Genomic DNA, 25834 nt, shown 5'->3' on the forward strand with positions numbered 1-25834 from the left:
TTCACACAAGGAAACTTTAATTAGAAGTAGTTACTATTTTTATATTAATTTGGATCATTTCACAATAATGAAATAATCTGAAATATCTCCTCTAATTTTTAATGCACTTGAATTTATCAAATGTAACCCAACATTAAACAACTTCCCCGAAAGATGAAACAGACTTCAAAAACAGGGCTGTCAACTCATATACATTTCAAAACTTATGGAACACTACATTTGTAAGAAAAAATTAGTAAAAAATAATTTCCAGAAACTGGTGAGATCTAAGTAATCTCTATATGTACACATACTGTGACATAATGCTATACACTGTAGCATAATGGTAATCTCATATCCTGTGTGTTAAATCCAAGTCAGCAAACCCTGAAATCATCCCCGTCATGAGTTCAATCAGCAAGACTACAGTATTTCCATTTAATCTTATACTTCTGTTTCTTGGATAGTCAAATAGCTATTTGTTATTCAGAAACATGAGAAATCAATCTTGATTTTTTTCTCTCTACTGTCCTTGGAATTGTGTTGATATTGTAGAGACTGGTTATGAGTTTTATTTGGTATTCAGATAAGTGTGTGCACTTAAAGGCAGAAACATTCATGGAATTAATTTTGTCTAAAAGAAGGAAACTAAGAAAAATAAAAATTTACTTCTAACCAGAAACTGCAAAATGTATTTTGCATTTTACTAAATTCCAATTGTGAGTATTAACATAATATAGTCTCATTTACTTATTTCTAAGAGACATATTTTTTGCTTATTAAGGTTATCACCAGAGCTTGGCCTTCAAAATGGCTTTATAAACAAAATAATTAATAGGAATGTTAAAATTATGTCTTCACTGCAATGTAAGATTTTTAGATAATGATGCATTTATGAACAATCTGTAGTTTGGCTTTATGGAAAAGAGGTAATGCTAAACTTGTAATGAGCAACAGTAGAAAATCTAGTTGCGAGAACACATAAAAATAAAAACATTTCAAGATTTTTTCTTTCTCTTTTTCATTCAGCTAGAGTTGAGAAATTATTTATTTCTACACTGTTCTCCACAAGACTTGCTAATACCAATCTGTCATTTCTTTAATTTTCCAATACCATTATTATTTTTGTAAAGATTGCACTGTTCCTCAGATAACAATGTGTGTTTTTCTAGGAATCTTTAGACACCTGCCTTCCTGAATTAGCAAGAGATATGAGTAGGATGAAATCCATATGAAGTAATTCTTGCATGGTTCATTCAAATAAAAAAGATGGTTTCAATCATGGTCACTTTCCTATCTCAAAGCTATACATACCAGTACAGTAACGCCCATTTGGAGCTAAGACAAATCCTGGTTTGCAGATGCACTTGAAGCTGCCATCTTCATTGATGCACATTCCATTCAAACACATGTTGGTAGTTGTACATTCATCATGATCTGCAGAAGAAGAGAGAGTGACTTAGAATACCACCTTAAAGGAATCAATTCCTTCTTTTTGCACAAACAACCCCCAAATTCCACTACATAAATGAGCCATGTGCTCATGGATTTTCGTTTTCAAAAAAATGTAAGAATGCCAACTGAATGAGAGCCAATAGTGTGACAAGCGGAAAGGGCCTTTAGTATAAGGAGTATAAAAGAAAAGAATTAAGTACACTTTGGGCGTAACTGGTGTTGAAACCACATAAACCATGAGTAGTGTGTTATTTTGAGTACCAAAAAGGTAATATGACTTTAGTGAGTGTTTATTTTATGAGAGAATAAGGCAGTGGCACACCTCATGATCTAGACTTTCATTAGTAGATGGATACGATGTGTTGCTGAGTAAACAGAATATTTCTGTGGAGTGCTGGTAACTGTTGCACTGCTAGGCATCACCAAGGCCACAAATTTAGAGATTTGTTTACTGCATATGCCATACATTTTTATATTCCCCAACTTTAGGGCACAGGGGAAGACGTTTCTATCATGCCAGTGTTGTAACCCTAGCATCTGAAAGGCAGTAGGGCTAATGACTATGTGAACTAACAAAGAATAATTGCTGCTTACCATTACATGTGCACCACACAGGAAATTTTCAGAACTATTAAATTATTCACTGTTATAACATTTCCAGAACAAAATTTGTTTTATGTTAATGCATTTATATTTTACCTAAGTTATCTGAGGAACTCTCACATATGTGGTGTATGAACTTTCATGGAAATAGTATATATGGTTCTGAATAAAAATTCGTATCCCTTAAAATTCTTTTGCAAGGGAGCAGGCAATTTCCATACCAACACAGTTTTTTCCATCTGTAGTTAATTCAAAGCCGGCATTGCAAATGCACTGGAAACTTCCATCTGTGTTCACACACCGACCGTTTTTACAAAGAACTCCATTCTGGATGCATTCATCAATATCTAGGAAGATTAAGGATAGCCAAACACTATTATTTTATATTTCTTATACATAAAAACAGTAAGCTACTAAATGGAATTTTAAATAACCGGTTTATTATTTTTACATGTAATATTCAAGATTGTGTTGGCTTTTCTAGCCAAATTTCCATCTCTCACGAGCCTCTTTTCCTGAATAGTAGGTGTAAGCAATTTTACAGCTCATGTGGTAGCTGAAGAGGGTAAGAAAGACAAAAATAAAAAGGAAGTATGCAGTCAGCCTAAGAGAGTGGGTAGTGCAGCTGGAATTACGAGTGCAGCTGTTTTTGACATAGTGGTTGACTAATTAAGTCAGAACAAGATGTTGGGGAAGGGTAAAGTAACTACAGAATCTCTAGATTACAATAAAATAATAAAAACTGCTGGAGAAAGTCGATTCAAGCAACTACCAATGGATGAATAGGAAGCTGAAAAGAAGACAAGCAGTCACCTGGTAAGAGAATTCTAGGTGAATCAGCTGTGAAATAGAGAGTTTGGGTGATGGTGGTGGGAGTAGCAGTGAAACTGTGAATAAAGGCTAGGCATGATTGGGTGTTGAACGATGTGTGGAATTTAAAAAAAACAGCAGTTGAAAATGACTATAAATCTTAAGCTCTGTTAATCAGAAGTGAATACTAATGTTACTTGAGAAAGAAGCTGTGATCCAGGGAAGGAAGGCAACCCACATTTTTGTGAAGTCAGATACCATGTTGCCTGGGTTATACATGCAAATAATGTTCATGTTTCAAGGGAGCACCTCTGAGGAGATTATAAAATAAATCTATGATAATAAACAGCACTTATTTCATTCCGTGTTTCATTTTAATAAATTTACTTTTAACCTGAACAACCTTGGTCACTATATTTCAAGGAACATTTCATATGTGAAAGCAAACTGCCTTACCAATGCACGATTGCTTGGTAGGAGTCCTCTGGAATCCAGCATGACATTTACAATAATAGGAACCAGGTGTGTTAACACAATCTCCATTAGTGCATGGATTTGATGTGCATTCATCAACATCTGTGAGCAGCAAAAGAAACCATTATAGACTTCACTCCATCTGTAGAAATGTTTGTTTAAAGTACATTTAGCCCTTCCAAATTTGAGAGAAGGCCAGTCAGTGGTAATAATCTACATAGTGGAGTATTTATAAATGAACGAAAATTCTTTTCTTCAAATACGTATAAGGGCCAGTCTGAAGATTTACAAAAATATTGCCTATTAAAGGGAGTACATAGGCATTTGCTTTAATCAAGAAATAAGGATTTTTCAATCGGAATAACAGCCAATGATTAAAAACATGGGCTCTGAAAAGTCAAATAGGCCATAATGCTTTATACCTATAGTAGTGGGGGCTTGTTAATAACCTCTTTAAGGGTTAGTACAGTGTCAGAAAAACAATGAGAGGTTTTTGAAGATTCATATTTGCATTGCATGTTGTTACTGATATTAGTTTTAAGGTGAGATTGATGGATAATGGAATGTCTTTAGTATTCCTTTTTTATGACCTCACAACTATATACACACCGAGGCTTGGCTATTTTGAAATAACAAACATGGACGGGCAGAAAATGAAAACAGTAACACAAAGCGTATTCTTTTCAGTAGCTTCGGGCTTCTTTAGGATCTTAAAATTAGCACATGGTCTTATGCAAATACTAGCTATGATCCAAACGTGAGAAAGTCACTGCTTTGCATTCAAAAATCTCATAAAGTTTAATTAAATGCAACCCCACTGCAGAATTCAGGGACCGAAAAACCAAACAAATGACAGACTGAACAGTCTGAACTAGTTAAATCTCAGAGAAATCACGTGTGCCAGTATACGAAATTTAATTCATCTTCTCTCTGCAATGCCCACTAAATATTATTTTGAATGATGACAAATTAAAAGCCTGGCAAACTGGTGAGACATAATGATTTGCCAGTTCATACACACGTAGAAGTCATTAACGTATACAATTTCAACTAAATTGGAGAGCACAACAATAAAATCAATTCACAGGTTTACTATTTTAATAAACAGATTACTCCTTTCACAGATGTGCTTAAAAGAGGAACTGTACTCTATCAAACTCACCAACCTCATTTATGTAAACACTCAGATTGCATGCAATTAAGCCCTTTCTGGTAAAAGGAAAAAAATAAAAAATAAAAACTCACAGCGAATACAATACAAAAAACAAAGAACAACAGGATTAAATGCTTTTTCAATTCATCCAAAGATCCCTTCAGCCCATTAAGATTCACTTACATTTAAACTTTTGGTTGATAACATCAATTCTACTAAGCCAAAGGAATGAAGCAAAATGAGTAAAGAGAGAGTTAGAGGATTAGCAAGCAAATAAATTATAATTAATGGACTCTTCAATGCAAAATATCACCTTCAGTATGCAGTGTTGATCACTTAAATTCTGTGTGTACATAATTGAAATGTAACAATTAAACATGTGCTGCAGCTGTATCTTTACAGAAGTCTCCATATAAGGCTCTGTTCTAGTGAAGAATATGGGAGACCATGTACCCAGCCCCCTCTTTAGGTAAACTTTCTGGGAAGCCATGTCACTTGCAGGGTTGTTTTTTCCCCTGGAGAGCCTGCTCCCAAGGCTCCCTGTTGCTATGATAACTCTACCAGCTATTTTGCCATTACAGCCATAATATGCTTCTGTCTTCTTAGCCCCTTAGGGACCTCATCAAGGGTCCAGCACACAGAGAAAATATAATAGTTCACTTATTTCTTCTTCGGAAGTGAAAACAACCACCAAAACATGATGAATGACTTTATAATTCCATATGACACTAAACCTCGTTTGTTATTTTTTGTTTGTCTTCTGAGATTATGGTAAGATTTTAAGTTTTAGACTAAACACACATGACCAATGTCACCTACGGAAATGAACATTTCATGTCTCCTCATTATTCTGAGTCCACAGTCCAACACCTACAAGTGATCATGTTAATTTTGTCTTGAAGGAATTGTGGAAAATGTTGATTATTAAAATGGGTTAAGGAATATTTTTTCTTGAAAAATACTTTATTAGTTTTTCTTTTGATTTCCCCCCACTTCTGTTATCCTTCATGCCCCTGCATTGAGGTCCTTGCACAAAGGTCCATCATCAGAACAGCCTTTGCTTGTCTCTCTCTAGGGGAGGATGCTGCCTTTTGTTTCCAGGATCCACTGGAGAGCCTCAGTATAGTTGGAACTTGGGCCTGTGTTAGATGGGAAACTCCAGCAAAGTAAGCAGGAGGTTGCAGGGTTACCCTTTATCTTAGACAAGCCCTGCAGGACACTGGGAACTAGAAAAGAAGGAGGCTGGGCCTGCTCCAGCCTGATTAAAATTCGTGTAGTAACATTACCACCTTTTAAAGTGTTGGCCGGGCAGTGCCTCATACCTGTAGTCCCAGTGCATTGGGAGGTTGAGGTTAGGAGGATTGACTGAGGCCAGAAGTTCAAGACCAGCCTGTGCAACATATTGGATTTCTTGTCTCTATAAAAACAAAAACAAAAACACAAGAGGTGGAGGGCTGGCCCAAGGAGGCAGCCTGGAGGGCAGAAAGAAGAGACCTGGATACCCAGTGGCCAAGACGTCGCAGGACCTTACTGACTAAGACAAAATGACACAACCCTTCATAGTTTCCTACTGCTGCAGTAACTAAGTCCCACGAACTTTAAACACCCCATATTTATATGCTCATAGGTCTGGAGACTAGGAGTCTGAAATCAAGGAGATGACAGGGAAAGTTCCTTCCCACTTTGTCCAACTCGGAGGGTTCCAGGCATCCTGGGCTGCATTGCTCCAGTCTCTGCCTCCACCTCCACATTTCTTCATTTCCCTAGTCTGTGTCTTCTCTTCATCTGTGTCTTGTAAGAACACATGTCTAGCTGAGCATGGTGGTGGCACCTGCAGTCCCAACAATGTAGGAGGTCAAGAAAGGAGGATTTCTTGAGCTCAGGAGCTCGATACCAGCATGGGCAACATAGCTCCACAAAAAATAAAAATTAAGAAATTTAAAACAAAAAATAAGTCAGCTGTCCTTGTTCAGATATCAGGGTTGGAAGAGATCCAAGGTGCCTATGGGCACCTGATTTATTGGCCTGCTTGCTAGCCTGTCTTTTCTCCTATCTTCCACTTCCCACTCCGGCCTTGCCAGCCATCTTCTCCTTCATCAAAGATTCAGGGTGAGAGACAAGTTCCCCTTGCCTTTGTCAGATAATCACATGTGACAGCTTGAGTGAGGCAGAAGAAAGTCAGGCGGGGGAGAGTCTGGGGCACTGGAGGCTCGAAGTCATTGAACCTCCTAGAGTTGGACCTGCTGGGTCCTCAGGCACATTTTCAGGTCTGACAGGAGAGAAAAGAACCGTGCCTCAGTTTACCCCTTTGTCACAATGAGGGAGCAGGGCCAGGTCAGTCCTTCCTCCCTATGGGTAGGCCCATATATTTCAAATTAAAATAGTTAAATAGTCTTTATTGTTATTAATATTATTACTATAGAGATGGAGTCTTGCTCTGTGGCCCAGACTGCAGTGCAGTGGTGCAATCACAGCTCACTATAGCCTCAAACTCCTGGGCTCAAGAAATCTCTCCACTTTTGCCTCCCAAGGAGCTGAGACTACAATACAATCCCAACTGCCACACTTGGCTAACTTTATTTTTTGTTGAGACAGGGGTCTCACTATGTTGCTCAGGCTAGTCCTGAATTCCTGGCCTCAAGTGATCCTCTCACCTGGGCCTCTCAAAGCTCTGGTGTGCCTGTGCCTGGCTGGTTTCATAGTTTTAGAACACTAATTAGTTTATTTATTGCCTTAATTACAAAAGCGACAGGTCAGTGAACCAGGGCCTGGTTAGTCACCCAACATCTGCACATTTTCCAGATTTTTCCTGAACTCAGATGGTGGTAAGGGCTCATAAGGCTACCCGAGACCTAGAGGCTGGGACTCTGGGCAAGAATCAAGCTCAGAATCTCCCCAGGTCTCAAGATACTCAGAGTTGAATCTTCTCCCGGTCTGTGGTTCTGACAGGGTGGTCTAGGAACAAACTCAACTCCATGCTAGGCCACACCTCCAACTAGGGCCAGAAGGGACAGCCAGGAAGTGGTCTCCCCCAGGAGGGAGCTTCCAGGAGAGTTCCAGGCCTCCTTCCTTCCCCACCCCTGCCAGTCCCTGCCCAGTCCTTGCCCCCAAGAGGAGGGGTCCCTGCAAGGAAGCTCTAGGAAGTTCCTTCCTTGAGTTGTCATGTTGTCATGGTTAACTCGAAAAATACATGCCAACTTAGAAGAGACTTTAAAAAAAATTTTTAAAGACTTTAGGATTACCTGTAGTCCACCAGAAACAAATTCCTTTTTACTATTAACAAAATAGAATGATTTGAATTAAGATCACTGCTAACAACAGTCTGACTTATACAAACACTAGGAGAATCACAAAACCTAATTTTAGAGTAGAGATCTCAAGAGAAAGAGAGAAAAATGTGATAAGTAAGTAAGTAGAACTGTTTTCAGGCCTCAGGAGTGATTCTCACAATACCAAAATGGACCCAATTCTATTTTCCTTTTCTTTTTTTTTTTTTTTTTTTGAGTTGGAGTCTCACTCTGTCACCCAGACTGGAGTGCAGTGGCCGCTCCCGGCCACCGCAGACTCAATCTGCTGGGCTATGGCGATCCTTCTGCCTCAGCCTTCCAAGTAGCCGGAATTACAGGCATGCGCTACCATGCCCGGCTGATTTTTTGATTTATTGTAGAGATGAGGTCTCGCTGCCCAGGCGGGTCTCGAACCCGCAGGCTCAGGCAATCCACTCACCTCAGCCTCCCAAAGGTGCAGGATTACAGGCTGAGCCACCGAGCCCGGCTTATTTTCCTTTTCTTTGATCCTTTAATGCAGCTATTTTCTTTCAAGTTATACTGCTTCATCACGTATCTAATAAAAGTTCCCAAATGGCCATAGCAGTTTGTTATTCTTCAAAACACTGGCACAATTCAAAGTTACTACTGTTATCTTGGGCTCCTATATTTCATTTTTTATTAAATTTTATTTTATTATAGTACTAAAGCACTAGTTAACTTACATCCTCTTCATTTTTTCCATTATCCCAGTTTGTTGTTTATAAACTCAAACTGATCAAAAGATGACACTAGAAAGAACATAGGATTAAAAATATTAAAAACTCATATTTGGAAAATGTGCTCCAATACTAAGCTATGTCTCTGTGAATTATAGTAGTCAGAAAGATAACCCCGCTCCTAGGATTTTAACTTTGCAAGGCTAACTGGTGTGATCTATCTAGAATTGAACTGTTTGTAACGATGATTTGGCAAAACCTACAACTTTGAGATTTCTATTAATATAGCATCTGTGCAGACAATCCCAGTATTGCACTGGTAGAGTTAATAAGAAATCCTTTCACCTGAATTCTGGGAAAAATTAGGCCCTACTATTTGAAGACATTTATTATACACAATTAACTCATCTCTTGTGTATCTAGGATAGTACTAACTATGCATCACCCTAGGGAGAATTGAGAAAAGTCATTCAAATCATTTTCTGTGGGATTTAATTCTCTAGCAGAACACTGGTTGTAAAGGGCTGAGTAGTAGCGTGACTACAGAAAAGAACTTCTGACCGTTACAGGGGGCTTATCTTTACACCAATGAGTCATAAATGCACTCCACCAGAGTACAGGTGTTCTTGGAGCTAGAATAAGGTATACCTGGGTGCTAACATCAAATAAATTATGGTTTTCATCTACTTTATAAGAAATATTAAATTTGGAGCCTATGTTTACTTGTTGGTTACTGTATCACATAATGACACGAGTTACAAATATTAATAGAAAAACACAAATAGTCAATCAAATTTCAGTCTTATAGATTGTGATTGTGTGGATATGTCCATGTATACGCAAGAGAGGATATTTTATCTTATTTTTGAGTCAGGGTCTCACTTTGTCGCTCAGGCTGGAGTGCAGTGGCATGATCACAGCTCACAGCTGCCTTGAATTCCTCAGCACAAATGCTCCCCCCACCTCAGCCTCTACAGTAGCTATGACTACAGGTGCAAGCCACCATGCCAGGCTAATTTTTTTGATTTTTTTTGTAGAGATGAGGTCTCACTATATTTCCCAGACTGGTCTAGAACTCCTGGTCTCAAGAATCCTCTTGCCTTGACCTCCCAAAGTGCTGGGATTATAGTCGTGAGTCACTGCCCAGTTAAAGAGGGGATATTTTATATATTGTATGCTCATAATAATATTTTCTGGTATTAAAATCATTTTCAAGTCATATAAGAATAAATATATCATAATTTCATGGTCTTCTAAAAATAATACCATACTCAGGTGATCTATGATTTAATTAAGTAATAGAAGCAGTCATGCCAGGGATCCAGCATATGGTTATACACTGTACCACCCTCGGTATACCATTTATATAGGTTCTGTAAATGCTAACCTAAAGTTTGTGTAGTCAATACTTGAGCTAAGCGTTACTTAGTCATTCGAATCTTGTAGCCCTGTATGTAGCTTACAATGATTGTTTTTTTCCAAAACATATTTGGTTCACATTTTCTATTATTATTATAGTGCACTTCAACATTTTTTTTTTTTTTGAATTGGAGTCTCACTCGGTTGCCCCGACTGGAGTGCAGTGGCCGCTCTTGGCCACCGCAGCCTCGTCTGCTGGACTCCAGCGATCCTTCCGCCTCAGCCTTCCGAGTAACCGGAATTACAGGCACGCGCTACCACGCCCGGCTGATTTTTTGATTTATTGTAGAGATGAGGTCTCGCTGCCCAGGAGGGTCTCGAACCCGCAGGCTCAGGCAATCCACTCACCTCAGCCTCCCAAAGGCGCGGGATTACAGGCTGAACCACCGAGCCTGGCTGGCACTTCAACATTTTAATTTAACTTGGAAACATTATGACACTAACTCTCTCGGTACTCATATGTATTAACAGAAGATCTGAGCCCAAATCTGGTATTTAGGGATATGCTAGTTAATGAAACACAGATATGCTCTTTTAATAATATTGTGAAAAAAAGAATAATCTCAAAATGGCTTAATCACCATCATCCTAAAACCACTCTTAAAAGATGGTCAAAACCCTGTTAAATATCAAATCCAATAGATTTTTTTCTCACTGCATTTGATTTTTCTACTGCATTTAACACCTGACACTACTTTTCTCTTTAAAATGTATCTTTGCTTCGGTGATGTAACCCTTTCTAGGTTATTTTGCTGTCTCTCCATTGCTATGAGTCAGAATAAATTGCACCTGGGCTGAGCTAGAATAAAGGCCTTCAATGTTGCGGTTCCACAGGACTCCAGTAGCAGTACCATTATCTTTTCACTTTTCCTGTTGTTCAGCCTGGGTGACAATATTCACCTCTGTGATTCTAATAGCGTGTTGCTGACTCCTAAATCTGTAACTCTAGTCCTGAATGTACCTCTTAGCATTAGACCTCTGTAGTTAAATGTCCTAGACACCCAAAACGCAACATGTCCAAATGAGAGTCTCCACTATTTCCTCCAAAACTGCACCTTCTCCAGCATGTTAATGATACCACCATTCAGTTTTGCTCAGTCAGAAACCTTAATATTGTTGTACTTTTCTACTGTCTAATTCCTCAGAATTAGATCCCACTGAATAACCTCCCAAGCACTTGTAGAATCATTCTGCTGTTCTGCAATCCTACATCACTGCTGCCATAATTTCTTAGCCTGGTTACTTAGAAATTTCCTAACTGGCTTCTTTGTTTCATGCTAAAATATTTACAATGAAAAATAGGAGTGACTTCTGCTCTTAGCCAAGATGGATTTACCCTCTTCCTAAATATACAAATAGATAAAGTATGTAAAATAAGAGTTGCAAAAAATTTGACATTAAGTAACAAAGAACATACATCCCTAAGAGTATGTAAAATAAGAGTTGCAAAAAATTTGACATTAAGTAACAAAGAACATACATCCCTAAGAGATGAGAAATAAACAGAGAATACCATGACAATTTCAGCTTATGGCTTTGAGAGTTTTCAGACCAAGGTGCAGATGGGGCAGCCCAGGCAGAATGCAGGAAGCTCCTTTAGTACAGCAGACAGAGCTGACAGTCTAAAGACAAGTCACCTGATATTTAAAAAACAGAATAGTGGAGATAAGAGAACTGTATGGAAAGAAAACTTGGAGACTGTAGGGAATTCTCCTCAAGTGTTCAGCACAACACAGATAAGTATACCCATAAAAGCCAAAAGGCTGGGTGTTGTGGCTCAATCCTGTTATCCAGGCATTTTGGGAGGGAGAGGCAAGAGGATTGCCTGAGACCAGGGGTTCGAGACCAACTAGGGAAACTTGGCTATACTCTGTCTCTACAATAAATCAAAAAATTAGCGGGGCATGGTGGCACACACATGTAGTTCTGGCTACTTGGAAGGCTGAGGCAAAAGGATTGCCTCAGCCCAGAAGGTTGAGGCTGCAGGAGCTGTGGTTGTGCAATTGCATTCCATCCTGGATGACAGAGTGAGACTCCAACTCAAAAAATGACAAAGAGTCACACAAAAGGCGATTAGAGTGCCTGATCAATACACTGGGCTAGAAATAGTGTCTCTTTCCACAGCCAACTGTCAAACCTCATGGAGTGTTGGGGAGAGTAGCAGAAAGGTCAGGCCTCACTAGTAGAAAATAACGGGACCTGGACTACACATTGCTCTAGTTCCACCCGATAAATCTTAAAAGCAAGATCTGAAAGGATCCAACTGTTTCTAAGTATATTAATGTAAGCCAGAACAAAGCTCAAGAATACTGACAAAAATACAAAGATGTCCAGCATTCACTGAGATAAAATTCATAGTAGTGTCAAATCAACGATGAACAGGTATGTAAAGAAGCAGAAAATAGATCCATATTGAGGAGTAAATCAAACAACTGAAAATATACTAGATTGACAAAGATGTCAGAATTAGCAGAGAAAGATATGAACCAAGTATAACTGTATTCCAACTGAATCAAAAGCTAGAGAAAGATCAAAAATACTAAAGACAGAGGGAAAAAAAGACCCAAAGTGAACTCTTAAAGATGAAAAGATATAATAGATGGCATTAATGTTAGATTATTCATTAATTAGAAAGGATAAGTGGTCTTGAAAACAGCAATACAACAATCTAAAATGAAACATTTGCAAGACAGACCACATTCTGGGCATAATCTATGTAAAATGATGCAAATGATACAAATTCTGTCATTTGACCATACAAGATTAAATTAGAAATAGGCAACAGAAAGATCTCTAAAAAAATTTCCAAATATTTGGAAACTAAAAACAATCTTCTGAGTAACGTATGGTTCAAAACTATAAAAGGAAAGTTGAAAAGTCATATGAAATAAATAGAAATGAAAACACGACTTATCAAAATTTGTAGGATACAGCTAAAGAAGTTCAAGTTCTAATGGGAAAATTATATCCCTAAAAACATATATTGGAAAAAAATTTTAAAAGTCTGAAATTAATGAATCTTGACTTTCACAAAACAAAAATCACTTGAAAAAGAACAAACAAAACTGAAAGTAAAAGACAAAAACAAGAAGAATTAGAGTGTAAATCAATGAAGCAGAAAACTCATAAAGAAAACAAAACTAGTTATCTGAGAATAAAGATAAAGTTTTAGCCAAACTGACTCAGAAAAATGAAAAGGGACAAGGCAAAAACTACCAGTATCTGAAGTGATATTCCTACAGATTCTATGACTGTTAAAAAAGGGAGTACTGTGAACAACTTCATTCCAATAAATTCAACAAGAGATGAAATGAACAAATTCCTTGAACAACCCAAATCACCACAGATTACTAAAGAAGAAACAATAACCTGAATAGTCCTTTCTCTATTATGACATTGAATTTGTAGTTTAAAAAGTTACAAAAATATCTCTATGTTTAGATGGCTTCACTGGTAAATTCTACCAAATATTTAAGACAGAAATAATACCGATTCTGCACAAACTCTCCCAGAATTTGAAATGATGAGAACAATTCCCAACTCATTTTATGAGTATTGCCCTAATACCAAAACCAGAGAAATACATAAGTTAAAAAAACCCCCCCAAAAATACATTTCCATATGAACAGATACACAAATTTTAACAAGTTTTGTAGCTAATCAAATCTAACAACAATAATACGTCAGCAATAACACATCATGATTTAGAGAGCTTATCCCAGAAATGCAAGTAATTAACCATATTAACAAACTAAAAAAAAATCCAAATGCTCTTTTCAATAGAAGCAGAAAAAGCATTTGATGAGTCCAATATCTATCCTAGATAATATCTTCAGCGCACTAGGAATAGGAAACTCTATGTGATAAAGAACATCTCCAAAAACCATACAGCTAACATCACACTTAATAGTAAAACACTGAATGTTTTCCTTCTAGATCAGAGACAAGACAAGAATATTTAATCTCATTGCTTCTATTCACCATTGTTCTGGAGATTCTGACCAGGAAAATAAGGCAAGAAAATAAAAAGAAGATATTCATATTTGAAAGGAAGAGATAAATTGAAATTAAAAAGTATCATCTATAACATCAAAAAATAAAATATTTAAGAATGATCTTGCCGGGCTTGGTGGCTCAGCCTGTAATCCCGCGCCTTTGGGAGGCTGAGGTGAGTGGATTGCCTGAGCCCGTGGGTTCGAGACCCGCCTGGGCAGCGAGACCTCATCTCTACAATAAATCAAAATTTCAGCCGGGTGTGGTAGCGCATGCCTGTAATTCCGGCTACTTGGAAGGCTGAGGTGGAAAGATCGCCGAAGCCCAGCAGGCAAGGCTGCGGTGGCCGGGAGCGGCCACTGCACTCCAGTCTGGGTGACAGAGTGAGACTCCAACTCAGAAAAAAAAAAAAAAAAAAAAAAAGGACAAGAAAAACTTTACACTGAAACTTATAAAACATTTCTGAAAGAAATTAAAGGAGACCTAAGTAAATAGATATATACCATGTTTATGGGTTGGAAGACACAATATGATTAAGGTGTAAATTCTCCTCAAATTGACATACAGATTTAACAGATTCCCAATCAAAATTGCAGATGGTCTTTTTTTTAATTTTGGAAATTGACAAATATTATAAAGCTACAGTTATTATGACAGTGTAGTATTGGTGTAAAGAGAGACAAATTGATCAATGGAGTAGAATACGGACTTCAGAAATAGTCCCAACATATATGAGCTACTGATTTTCAACAAAGGTGTGAAGGCAATTCAACAGAGAAAGTCTTTTCAATAAATGGATATTCAAATACAACAAAAAATATATTTCAACCCATAGGTTATACAATAAAAAACAAAACTAACTTAAAATAGACCAAAGGCCTAAAACTAGACAACTTCTAGACACAAACATTAGAGAAAACATTTGTGACCTTGGGTTTGGCAAAGATTTCCTAGATACAACATAAAAAGCATGATTCATAAAACAATAAACTGATAAACAGAACTTTAACCTATTAAAAAGTTCTGCACTCCAAAAGGTATGTTAAAGAACAAAAGACAAGCCAGAGAGCAGGTGAAAATATTAGTAAAATCATATATTTGATTAAGGACTTATATCTAGAATATGTAAACACTCAAAACTCAACATTAAGAAAATAATCCACTAAAAACGAACCAAGATTTGAACTGACACTTTACCAAATAAATGTCAGATGGAAAATAAAGGCATGAAAATATGGAAAAGATAAAGAAAATATGGTTAACATATTTTTAATGTGAATCATTAGAGAAATATGATTTAAAACCATGGCAAGATATCCTTGCATACCTATTATAATGGATAAAACTTAAAAATCTGACCATACCAAGTGTTGGCTGGGTTGTGGAGAAACTGATATTCTTATATACTGCTGCTAGAAGTGTAAGACAGTACACTTTGGAAAACATTCTGGCAATTTCTTTAAAAATTAAATGTATTCCTACAACAGAATTCAGTCATTCCACATCTGGGTTTTTACTCAAGAAAAATAAAATGTCCATATTAAGAATTATACATGAATGTTCATAGAAGCTTTATTTTTTAATATCCTGAAATTGGAAACAATGCAAGTTTACCATCAACAGGAGAATATATAAATAAATTATGGTACATACATATAATGAACTACCATTCTGTCACAGAAAGAAATGAATCACTTATTCATATTACAACATGAATGAATCACAGAATAATTATGCTGAGTAAAAGAAGCCAGACAAAAAGTGTATGTATGTAGCAGTATGATTTAATTGATATACAATTCGAGAAAATGCAAACTAATATATAGTGACTAATCAGTGATTGCCTGGGAATAGGAAGGGAAAGCTAGTGATGGAGAAAAGGAGGAACAAGATAGGGAGATGCAAAGGGGCAAAGAGCAAGCATTTGAGGATGATGAATACATTCATTACCTTGATTGTGGTCATGATTTCATTGGTATATGCACCTATCAAAACTTATCAATCTGTATGCTTCAAATTATGTATAATTTATTGTATGTCAATTATGCCACAGTAAAATTGGTTTAAAAATCTGCACAACACTTCCATCATGATTCATTTAAAAAAAAAATATATATATATATAGCTTAGTCTTCTTGGGGCTATAGCCCATTTGAAGTCATCAACACCTGTGATATAAAGTGTGGTTTGAGGTCTTTTGTGGCTGTTTCATATCTCACTTTTTAGAGCTTCATCTTTCTGCTTGTTTTTTAGAAATAAATGCTAAGATTCTCTGTTTGTCAATGCAGGGTGAATGGGCTGAGAAAATTTGAGAAAATAATCAAGGAGTGTGGCATGTGGGGACCAAAAATCCACTTGGAAAAAACCAAGGCTCTTGATAAACTTATAGTTGGCTTTTATGGGCATAGGCCCGAAGTTGGGAGTATTAACCACAGGTTTGACTAGTGTTTGCAAATATGGTATCCATCTTGGGATCATGACCAACTTCTTCATGACTTCAAATTAAGCAAGCACCAATATAAAGCCTAAATAGTATAGACAGCCGTAACTGTCAAAATCTTTAGAACACCATATGAAATGGGCACTTCGTCTATCTCTCAACTGGTTCAGAACTCAGGCAGGGATAAAGATAAGTGTTCTACAATGATGCTTTTTTAACTCCACAGGGAAATTCCTTATCCTGTCCAGATACTAATATAATCCCTACATATCGTAGACCTTGCAGCTGGATTAGATGCTGCTCATCACATCTCCTCTCACTATGCTGCTATTGTACAGGTCATCATTTGTGATTGCAAACCAATTAAATGGCATTTGGGGAATCAGAACTTCCAAGCCTCCCAATGATTTTGTGGGAAAATGTCTTGTGAGTTCCACACAACTTTGTCACTGAAAGTCCTTGTGCATGACCTAGAAGAAAGTTGAGAGTGTAGCTGCTCTCAAGGTGTAATCTGTGGGCCCCTAGAAACAACTGAGATCCTTTCAGGTGGGTTCTTGACTCAAAATCATATTCATAATCATTTGAAGATGTCACTTAATTTTTTCATTGTGTTAACATTTGCACCGATGGCACAAAAGCAATGATGGTGCCTTAACACAAATTAAGGGAGTAGCACCAAACTGTCCCAGTAGTCACTGCCATGAACTCAGTGTATTAATTTTTTTCCATTTAGAAATATCATTGATGAAGCAGTAAAAACTAATAATATAAAATATTGACCCTTGAATGTACATTTAAAAAAATTTTCTGTGACAAAATAAACATTACACATGGTTGCTGACCGAAGCACCATGAGTGTTAAGGAAAACCATCTGTGCAATTGTTGAAGCTGTGTGCTAAATTAGCAGCTTTTCCCACAGAATAGTACTTTTAATTGAAGAATGACTGTCAAATTACAGTTATTTGGACTTGTAAATTTGACATTGCTTTGAAATAATAAAGCGAGGCTGTCACTTTAAGAAAAACAACAGACTATACTTGCTGCTAAAGTTAAAATTCAAGCTAAAAGTAACAGAATTCAAAAAGAATATTTATCACATGTGTACTTAAGTTTCTCACTATTTAAAGGCATTTTTAATGGATTTCACTGGTGGTATTATCAAATGTGATCTTTTTGACATTATATAGTGAAATATGTCAACTTTGGAAAGATTTGCACAACCCTGTGAACCAAAATATTTCGAGTGAACAATATATGTTACAAAATCCATTCAAAGCACAAGGACTACTAATGGGCTTAAAATAACAGAGCACAAGAAGTTTATTGATATGGTTTCAGATTCTACATACAATTAAACTTTAAGAATTACTACTTGCTCTGTTTTAGTGGAATATCAAAGAATATCCAGAATTATCTGAAAAGCCTATAAGGTATTCCTCCATTTTCTAACTGTATTATCTGTTTGAGGATGAATTTTCATTGTATTCTTCAATCAAAGTAACAAATCACAACAGCTTAAATACAGAAGCAGATGTGAGAACCCAGCTGGCTTTGATTAAGAAAAATCTATGGTGCATGCTTGTAATTCCAGCTACTCGGAAGGCTGAGGCAGAAGGATCGCCGGAGCCCAGCAGCAGGTCGAGGCTGCAGTGGCCGGGAGCAGCCACTGCACTCCAGTCTGGGCGACAGAGTGAGACTCCAACTCAAAAAAAAAAAAAAGAAAAATCTATGAAAAAGGTTTGAAAAATTTCAAAAGAGTGACATTCATTTTAATACTTTTTGTTTTGAAAAATATAATTTTTCATTAAAATGTTATTTATATTAATATGCAATGGATTTGCTATTATTTGTAAATGAATAAATATTTAAATTTTTCATCCTTAATTTCAAGTAAGGGTAATTATTCATAGATAGAAATAATAATTTTAAGAGTTTAAATGGGTCTGAAACCAATACATTTGGAAACCACTGTCCTATAGTATCAAATTTTAACAATGGTCATGTTTTAACAATGGTTTCATGATCCACAAATCATTTTCAAACTATATTCACTGTTAAGGAATTTACTTTGAGTCTTTAATTTGAGAGGAGGCAATTCTAAGAAAGAAGGAAAGGGAGAGTCAGAGACAAAAATCACATTTAGGACCCGAAAGAGTGGGAATGTCTTGAAGTATAGATCTAGTTCAGCACAGCTTAAGGGGAGCATACTGAAGGACATACAGCTTGGAAATTAGCTCAAAAGACTTAAGAAACAAAACAAAACTCACATTCAGTTCAGTTTGATCCTATAGTCTAACAGCTATCAAAAAACAAGAAGGATTATGAAAAAATCACAAATTTACCTATACAATCTCCATTTGCATCCTGCTTATAACCCATGTTGCATTCACAACGGTAGCTGGAAACAGTAGGTATGCAGCGTCCATTCAAACAAAGATTTGCATGGTGCTTACAGATATCTATCGTCTGGTTCAGAATTGCTATGGGAAATAAAAGCACAAATAACATTTAATCATTACAACATGCATTGCTTTTCGTAGAGTTGATTTTAAAAGGATATTTATTAGTGAATTAATCAGGTGTATATCAGAAACCCATCTTATTTTATATTTTATTAAACTTTAATGTGGAGGATCTAAAAAATATTCTTGGGACACATGGTTGCAACTTGCATTTGTTAAGTTACACATCTGGAAACTTTGCCCATAATAATGACTTCTTAAAATTTCAAAAATGCTCTACCATACATTTAAGTGCTTTCAATTTCTCTTTTGTAACTTTGCTGAATATTTAGATAAAGCAAACAGGCAATATGCCAAAAAGAATAAACATATCACTGTGGGACATCATTAATTATTATTAGCAAGAAAGGAGCTTTTAAAAAGAATGAACTTAAATGTCAAGTACATGAATGCCAATTCTGGTCTGAAACTCACGGTTCTCAATTTCTTAAGCAATTTAACTAAAATGAGTGATGAAAAGAAAGATGTGTGCATTACAACATTTGAATTGGTACAAGCAAGAAATTCAGTTTATCTCAGTCAGGAAATAGTTCTGCAAAAATATTCAAGGGCTGCATGAACAGGGCAGTTGCAAACAGCCAAATGAAATATACTGGAAGCAAAAGCATACTTTTTGATGGCATCAACTGATTTAGAGTATTACCGGACTCTCATTTGCATCTTCAAAGACAACCTTGGTCACATATTCTTTTCTCCAATTTAGTAGAAAGTTTACAGAACAGAAAAATAATATTTTCCTATCATATTTCCTCAAATTTAGTATTACTACATTTCAAACACTAAAATATGTTTCTCTCTCTTTCTTTTCCTCTCTCTCTCTCTCTCTCACAAACACACACACACACACACACACACACACACACACACACACACACAAACTCTTTTGAAAAATTAAAGAACATGTTAGATATTACAATATTACTTAAAGCAGAAAACCAGAGTCTACTGGAAAAGTGACCACTTACTTAGTCCAGTGATGATAGGCCCCTGTCCCCCAGCCCCTACACCGGCTCCCCCAACTCCAGGAGAGAAGCCATTGCCTCCAGGGATGGGGATAAAGCCTGTCCCTCCTGGGCCATAGCCATTGCCATTGCCACTTGGGGTAAAGCCATTCCCCCCAGTGCCTCCAGGTCTGGAACCAGCACTCCCTGGAATCCCTCCCATTGGGAGTCCATCCATGCAAAGTCTGCGATACTCCTCTAGAAGAAAAGAAAGTGTAGTTAAACACAAACGGATGTCTTTTGGCATAATAAAAGCAACAGGTATGCTGTAATAGATCATTTTAGCTTATCTATACTATACACTCTGAGAAAGCAGGTTTTTAAAAATGTTTTCAATGTTGGCAGTAACAGGGAAAAGGTATAGATGTTTCAGAAAAATATTGAAACCCATAAGTCATATTATTTTAACTGAGTTGCATAACCAAAGAATCATTTATATGTGCATGTATATGATGCCATTAAGAGAAACTCATAAAATTCCAGATATAACTGTGAATGAAAAAAATGTACTTGAAAGGATGAAAATTAAAGCTTTAGGTAATTCATCCTCTATGTTTGACTTTACTTGCATCCTCATCCATATTACACCTATACATTTTCTCAACTCTTTTCTTTAAGAGATTAGGCATTAAAATGGCTCCAGAATAATATTGTTTTCCAATGTGAGTTTTAATAGTAGACAATATCCAGTAAACTTTTAAATCAGCTCCTTTTTTATCCAAGTACCAAAGTCAAGTGGAGAGAAGTACAAACATAGCAAGTAACTAATTTCCCTGTTCACAGAATTAAGGCACCATATCAAAAGAAATGAAAAGTATTAAGTTTACATTATTAGGGGAGTTAGGAGGATACAGAATAATTTATTAGACATTAAACCCTTTTTTCTACAAATAGATTTTTATTTTTTTATATCTTAGAGATTTTGAAAAAATATGTTGTGATATTTTCTCTCCATGACAGTACATATTAGTATCTATCTTTATAAGTATATTTCAAAAATTTAATTATTTTTATAATTGTTAATTCAATATGAACATGATAATATAATAAAATATAGCAATATGTCTTTATGTGATAAATATTAACTGTTCTTTACTATTCATATTATGTATAATAAGAGGAACTGCTTCTCATTCACCCTAAAGCAATTTCCCAATATAGTTCATTTATATGTCAGTGAACACAGGAAAATGAATGAGAAGTATCCTCAAACCCTTGTATTATAAAGTTTCAGGGTCATGGGAAAAGAGAGAAAATATCTTCAAGTACTGGGACACGGTAAGTTGAATGTATTAGTGAAATAAATTATAAGTAAAAGTAGAACTTTGTTATGCAAAGGTATTCAAGCTCTGCAATGAAAGATCAGGGGTTTAAAAATGGAACTGAAATACTGACATTTATAATAATTTTTTAAAATGTTTGCACAAAAACAAGTCAATCACCTTCCAGGAATTTGTCTCATGTTGCTAAACTGGGTAATACCAAAACTGACCCCAAAGAAACACCACCACCCTATTCCCCATAAAACCACCTAAGTAATACTGAAGATACTAATAAGAACACAAATATGTCTTGACTTCCTGGAGAAGAGCAAAGTACATTATTGCTACTAATTTTCCTAACAGTGTCTATCCTGAGGAGACTGGCAGCACATCACTCACCAGAACCTCTGACAGGACAGGCCTCAGGAATGGTTCCGATGCCCCAGCAGCGGCCGGGCTCACAGCAGCATTGCATTTTAGTCATTCTGCCTGGGAGCTCTTGTGCACAGCGACCATTCACCAGGCCCGAAAAACACATGCCTGTTCTCTGATCTGAGTATGTAAAAATAAAATAGAAGATATGCCAGAATCACCTTAGGTTCTTACAGCAATCATTGCACATGTGAGAAGAGTGTAAGTGAAGTGTATTATTTTACTTAATCTCTATTATAGCTATTCATTCCTTTTCTATACATGTATTCATTGCTTTACTCATTTAGTCAGCCAACATTCATTGAGCTTCTATTCCATGTCATATACCAGAGGTAAAACAATGAAAAAAAAAATGAGCAAAAATGAGGGTGAACTGCCATGAGAAGTTTACTTCTCCCAGCTAACCTGGAGATGTGCAATGTTGTATGCCAGTGAGATTTTGTGGCTTTCTGTTATGTAGCAATATCTGACTGATTCTGTTAGAGAGGTTGATCAGCAGCAGCTTGAGACAGCAAAACATGAGCAGAGACTTGACTAAAATAAAAGCATGAGCCACAGAGGTATCTGAGGAAAGAGTAGCTTTTGAGAAAGAAGAGAATGTACTTCATGAGTTTAAAGAATAAGAAGCCAATTTGATCAGATAAGAGCTTGCAAAAGGGAGCATGTAAGAACATTAATTCACAGAGGCAGCAAAGGCTACCATGGATAGCCCTGTAGGCCATTAGAGAAGAACTTTGATTTTTTAAAAATTTTATTTGGAGTGCAGTGTTATGAGTTTCTGGAAGATTATAATCAGAGAAAAGACAATCTCTTTGGTTGATATGAGAACTGACTGTAGTGAGAGCAGAAAGACCAGTGATGAGAACACTGAAGCTATGAGGTGAGAGGTGGTGTGGCTTCCATGAGGGTGGTAGCAATGAAGATGGTGAGGGCAAAGAGATGGAAGCAGATCCAATGGGAACTTGCTTGGGTGGAAGGTATGAGAGAGAAAGTATCTTGGAAATATCCTGTTTTGGACGTGCACAGCTGAGATGTGGATAACCATGGAAGAAATAGGATTAGACAACATAAGACAAGGCTCTTCTTTAAAACATGTTACATTGGATATGTTTAACAAATGAGCCTGGAACACAGAGGAATTGTCAGCCTGAAGATATATATTGGTGAGTTATTAGAATACGTATGTTACTCTAAGCCATAAAGCTGGATGAAACATTTTCAAGAAGTCAATCGAATATGTCAAATTAGGTATTGAGTGGTAAAACAAGATGAGGACTCAGAAGTAACTACTGAGTTTGGCAGGACAGCTATAATAAGGTGTCTGTGCATTATCCTCCAGAATTAGGGGTAGGGAAGTGACAGGACCAAATATGACAATACTGGAGGTCACTCTGGCAGCAGGGTAGTCAAAGATGAGATGGTAGATAAAAACTGGAAAATAAGTTATGATAATTCCAAAAGACTTCATAAAATAAAAAAAATTGCATAGAGATAAACTATCAATATCATTTGTAAATGCTGGGTTTTTAGCTGGAATTGTTTTTATGCTAACCAATGGAAGAAGCTGTGAGCCAAGTTAGTATATTATTCAATCGTGATCATGATGCTTTCAAAGAAGTTTGTCTATGATCACAAGAAGAAAGATGTCCTACAGTAATCAGTTATCATCAATAATGAAGATAAAACTATTAATTGTAAATAATTCCATTAATAAGTAAGGTTAAAAAATGTTAGCACTTGGTACAGAGTTTAAAATAAATACATTATTTCCTCAAGTAGCCTATAGTATGCCTTAGATCACTTCTAAGCTGTCATGAAATAAATTGGCTTTAAGATGTTCTGTGTAAGAATCAGAACATCTCCTTCCACTTTTCAGGAAAAAAAAACTATCTTATTATGTTTTTAAAAGGTACTAAATGTGATACATGCATGCATACCTGAAGGAACTGCAGATATTTTAAAACTTGGTTGGGCTTGGACAGGTTGTCACTGGGAATAATTTCACAGGTAGGTTTCTATTCCTAAGAATGACCCAGGGAAACAATTTTTTGGAAAATTCATTCTAGGAATCCAAAGTATCATACTACTAGATATACTTGATTGATATACTCCTCAAGAACAGGATGTAAATTAAGAAAGTCCCAAACTCTTAATAATTACTAATGTTATAAAACATAATCAGTGCTACAAGGTAGGATGAATATATTTCTGGCTTCAAGGCTTCTGCAAGGAGGAAGATGTAGCATAAAATTTGAAAAAAAAATGGCCTTGAGTTAAGAGACCTAGGTTTACAGACAAATATTATTAACTGTTTGATTTTGTAACTATATTTAACTCTTTTTTACAGAACATAGTTGGTGGGAGAATGAAGTAAAACAATATATGTTCTGTTCCTTGTAGAATGGAAGATTAGGTACCCCAAATGTTTCTCTCAAAATATCCTGAACAAAATAGAAAAATACATTTTAAAAATATATCACTCAGTTGTCATAAAAGGAAGGATAAAACAGAGTCCCCAAATAAGGTGAAAATAGGAATTTTGAAAGGTAAGTGTGCAGCCAGGTTTCACCTTTAAGCTTCTACTAAATTATATAGAATGTAAATTTCAACTCTCACTTTTCACAGGGCCCAGGGCAAAAGAGATAAAAAGCCCAGATTCCACTCCCACCTCCATATGAAACAGGAAACTCTCTCAAACGTAGAGGTTCCATGGAGCTATATAACCTGAGTGTATGGGTAACATAGAGGGGGCCCACTAAGAAACTTGCCTGTGTCTACCTTGATGCTGTGTGGAAGAAAAAGATCTCTCCTAAGAATCTATAACCGTAAGTTCCTTCTCACCTAAACAGCTTTGATGTCTCAATTCATACTAGGTTTTTGGTCTGAAAAACTTCAAAAGAAGAATATAATGTAAAGAGGTTCTCATGTGGGGATACTCCAAATAACTCACACAAGCGAAAACAAATACAGGGCTTCATATCAATGAATGTCTCAAAGAATTCTCATAAAGTTCCAATAAAAAAGAGTTGCTAAAAGGAGAATAAATAATAACACACCAAGAAACAAGGCTCAGTAAACAAAAACTAGCTAAATAAACAGTATGTTTCCAATATTGAAATGGTCAGACCAATTATTCATTATTTTAAACTATTAATAATTGAATATTAATCAATTAAAAACATTTCATATGTTTAAAGCAATTAAAACCTGAGGATATGAACAGGAGGAAATAGCCCACAGACAATGAAAGAACAGACTTAAAAGAGTTCAGTGAAACTTCTATAAATGAAAACTATCATAAATGAAGTAAAATACTTGATGATGATATTAAACAGCTGAGTATATCACACATAGATGAAGAGAGAATTACTAGATTTGTAGATGTTTATGAATATACTATTGAGAGAGGAGACAGTTAGAGAAAAACTAGGCAGACAGGCAGGGTGGGTGCCCCAGTATCAAAGTAGTGAGCTTCCAATAGGTCTCTCAGATTGATACACTCCCCTTGGTAAACAAGCTCCCTACAAGCCCTGTAGCCCAGGGAAGAAAACACTCATTGCTGGGATTGAAATACAACCAATCAGCTCACCACTAAGTGACTAATCAGCTCACCATTAGGCCCCTACCCCCAGCAGATTGGTTCTTAGTACTGACCAATCAGCACAGCTAGTGCCAACCAATCAGCTCACGGCTAATGCTAGCCAATTGGCTCATTCTTGGGACTATATAAGCACCAGGTTTCAGTCTCAGATCAGCAACCCCCTCAGTACCCTCCTGCTCTGGGAGCTTTTCTGTCCTCTCAGTAAATCCTGCTTTCCCACCTTTCAGGTTGTCAGAGTTCCTCATTCCTCTGCGTGAGACAAGAACCCAGACCTGAAGAGCTGCAGAAGACTGTGGAATCAGAAGAGCCATGCACCATGAAGGCTAGTCATTCAGCAGATGAGCCAGCTGAACTTTGGATTGCTGCCAGCTGGTGAGATTCCAAAGCTGAAACACTTCTGGGGGCTAGTTGGCCAGTCCACCAAATCTGCAACACTCTCAGGGTTTGGCTTGCTGGCCCATTAAAGCCAACACTCCTGGGGCTTGGTTTGCCTAACCCATTAAGCTGACACTCTTGAAGCCCAGGCTGACCAGATTAAAAAAATCCGTATCACTATCATCCATGTAGCTCAGAGACACAAAGAAATGGAAATGTTAAAAAAAAAAAAGAGTAAGAAATAATGATGTCAGCCGGGCTTGGTGGCTCAGCCTGTAATCCCGCGCTTTGGGAGGCTGAGGTGAGTGGATTGCCTGAGCCCGTGGGTT

At 36.7% G+C, this 25834-nt stretch overlaps 2 protein-coding genes across 2 annotated transcripts in view; one reads left to right on the forward strand and one right to left on the reverse strand.

Annotated features, from left to right (window-relative positions):
• FBN2 (fibrillin 2) overlaps nt 1-25834 on the reverse strand; it is a 256177-nt gene that overhangs the window by 99626 nt on the left and 130717 nt on the right. The window contains exons 9-14 of the mRNA XM_008068800.2: nt 21497-21649; nt 19800-20033; nt 18655-18792; nt 3304-3423; nt 2259-2384; nt 1294-1416 (exon numbers count right to left, since the gene is read on the reverse strand). Coding sequence (XP_008066991.1) covers nt 1294-1416; nt 2259-2384; nt 3304-3423; nt 18655-18792; nt 19800-20033; nt 21497-21649 — 894 coding nt within the window. The remainder of the gene's footprint in view (nt 1-1293; nt 1417-2258; nt 2385-3303; nt 3424-18654; nt 18793-19799; nt 20034-21496; nt 21650-25834) is intronic.
• Nucleotides 1-25834, forward strand: part of LOC110596604 — a 161182-nt gene that overhangs the window by 3988 nt on the left and 131360 nt on the right. The window lies entirely within an intron of this gene.

The sequence above is a fragment of the Carlito syrichta genome, unplaced genomic scaffold (assembly GCF_000164805.1).
Source record: "Carlito syrichta isolate Samal-C Ts95f unplaced genomic scaffold, Tarsius_syrichta-2.0.1 Scaffold311525, whole genome shotgun sequence".
Taxonomy (NCBI): domain Eukaryota; kingdom Metazoa; phylum Chordata; class Mammalia; order Primates; family Tarsiidae; genus Carlito; species Carlito syrichta.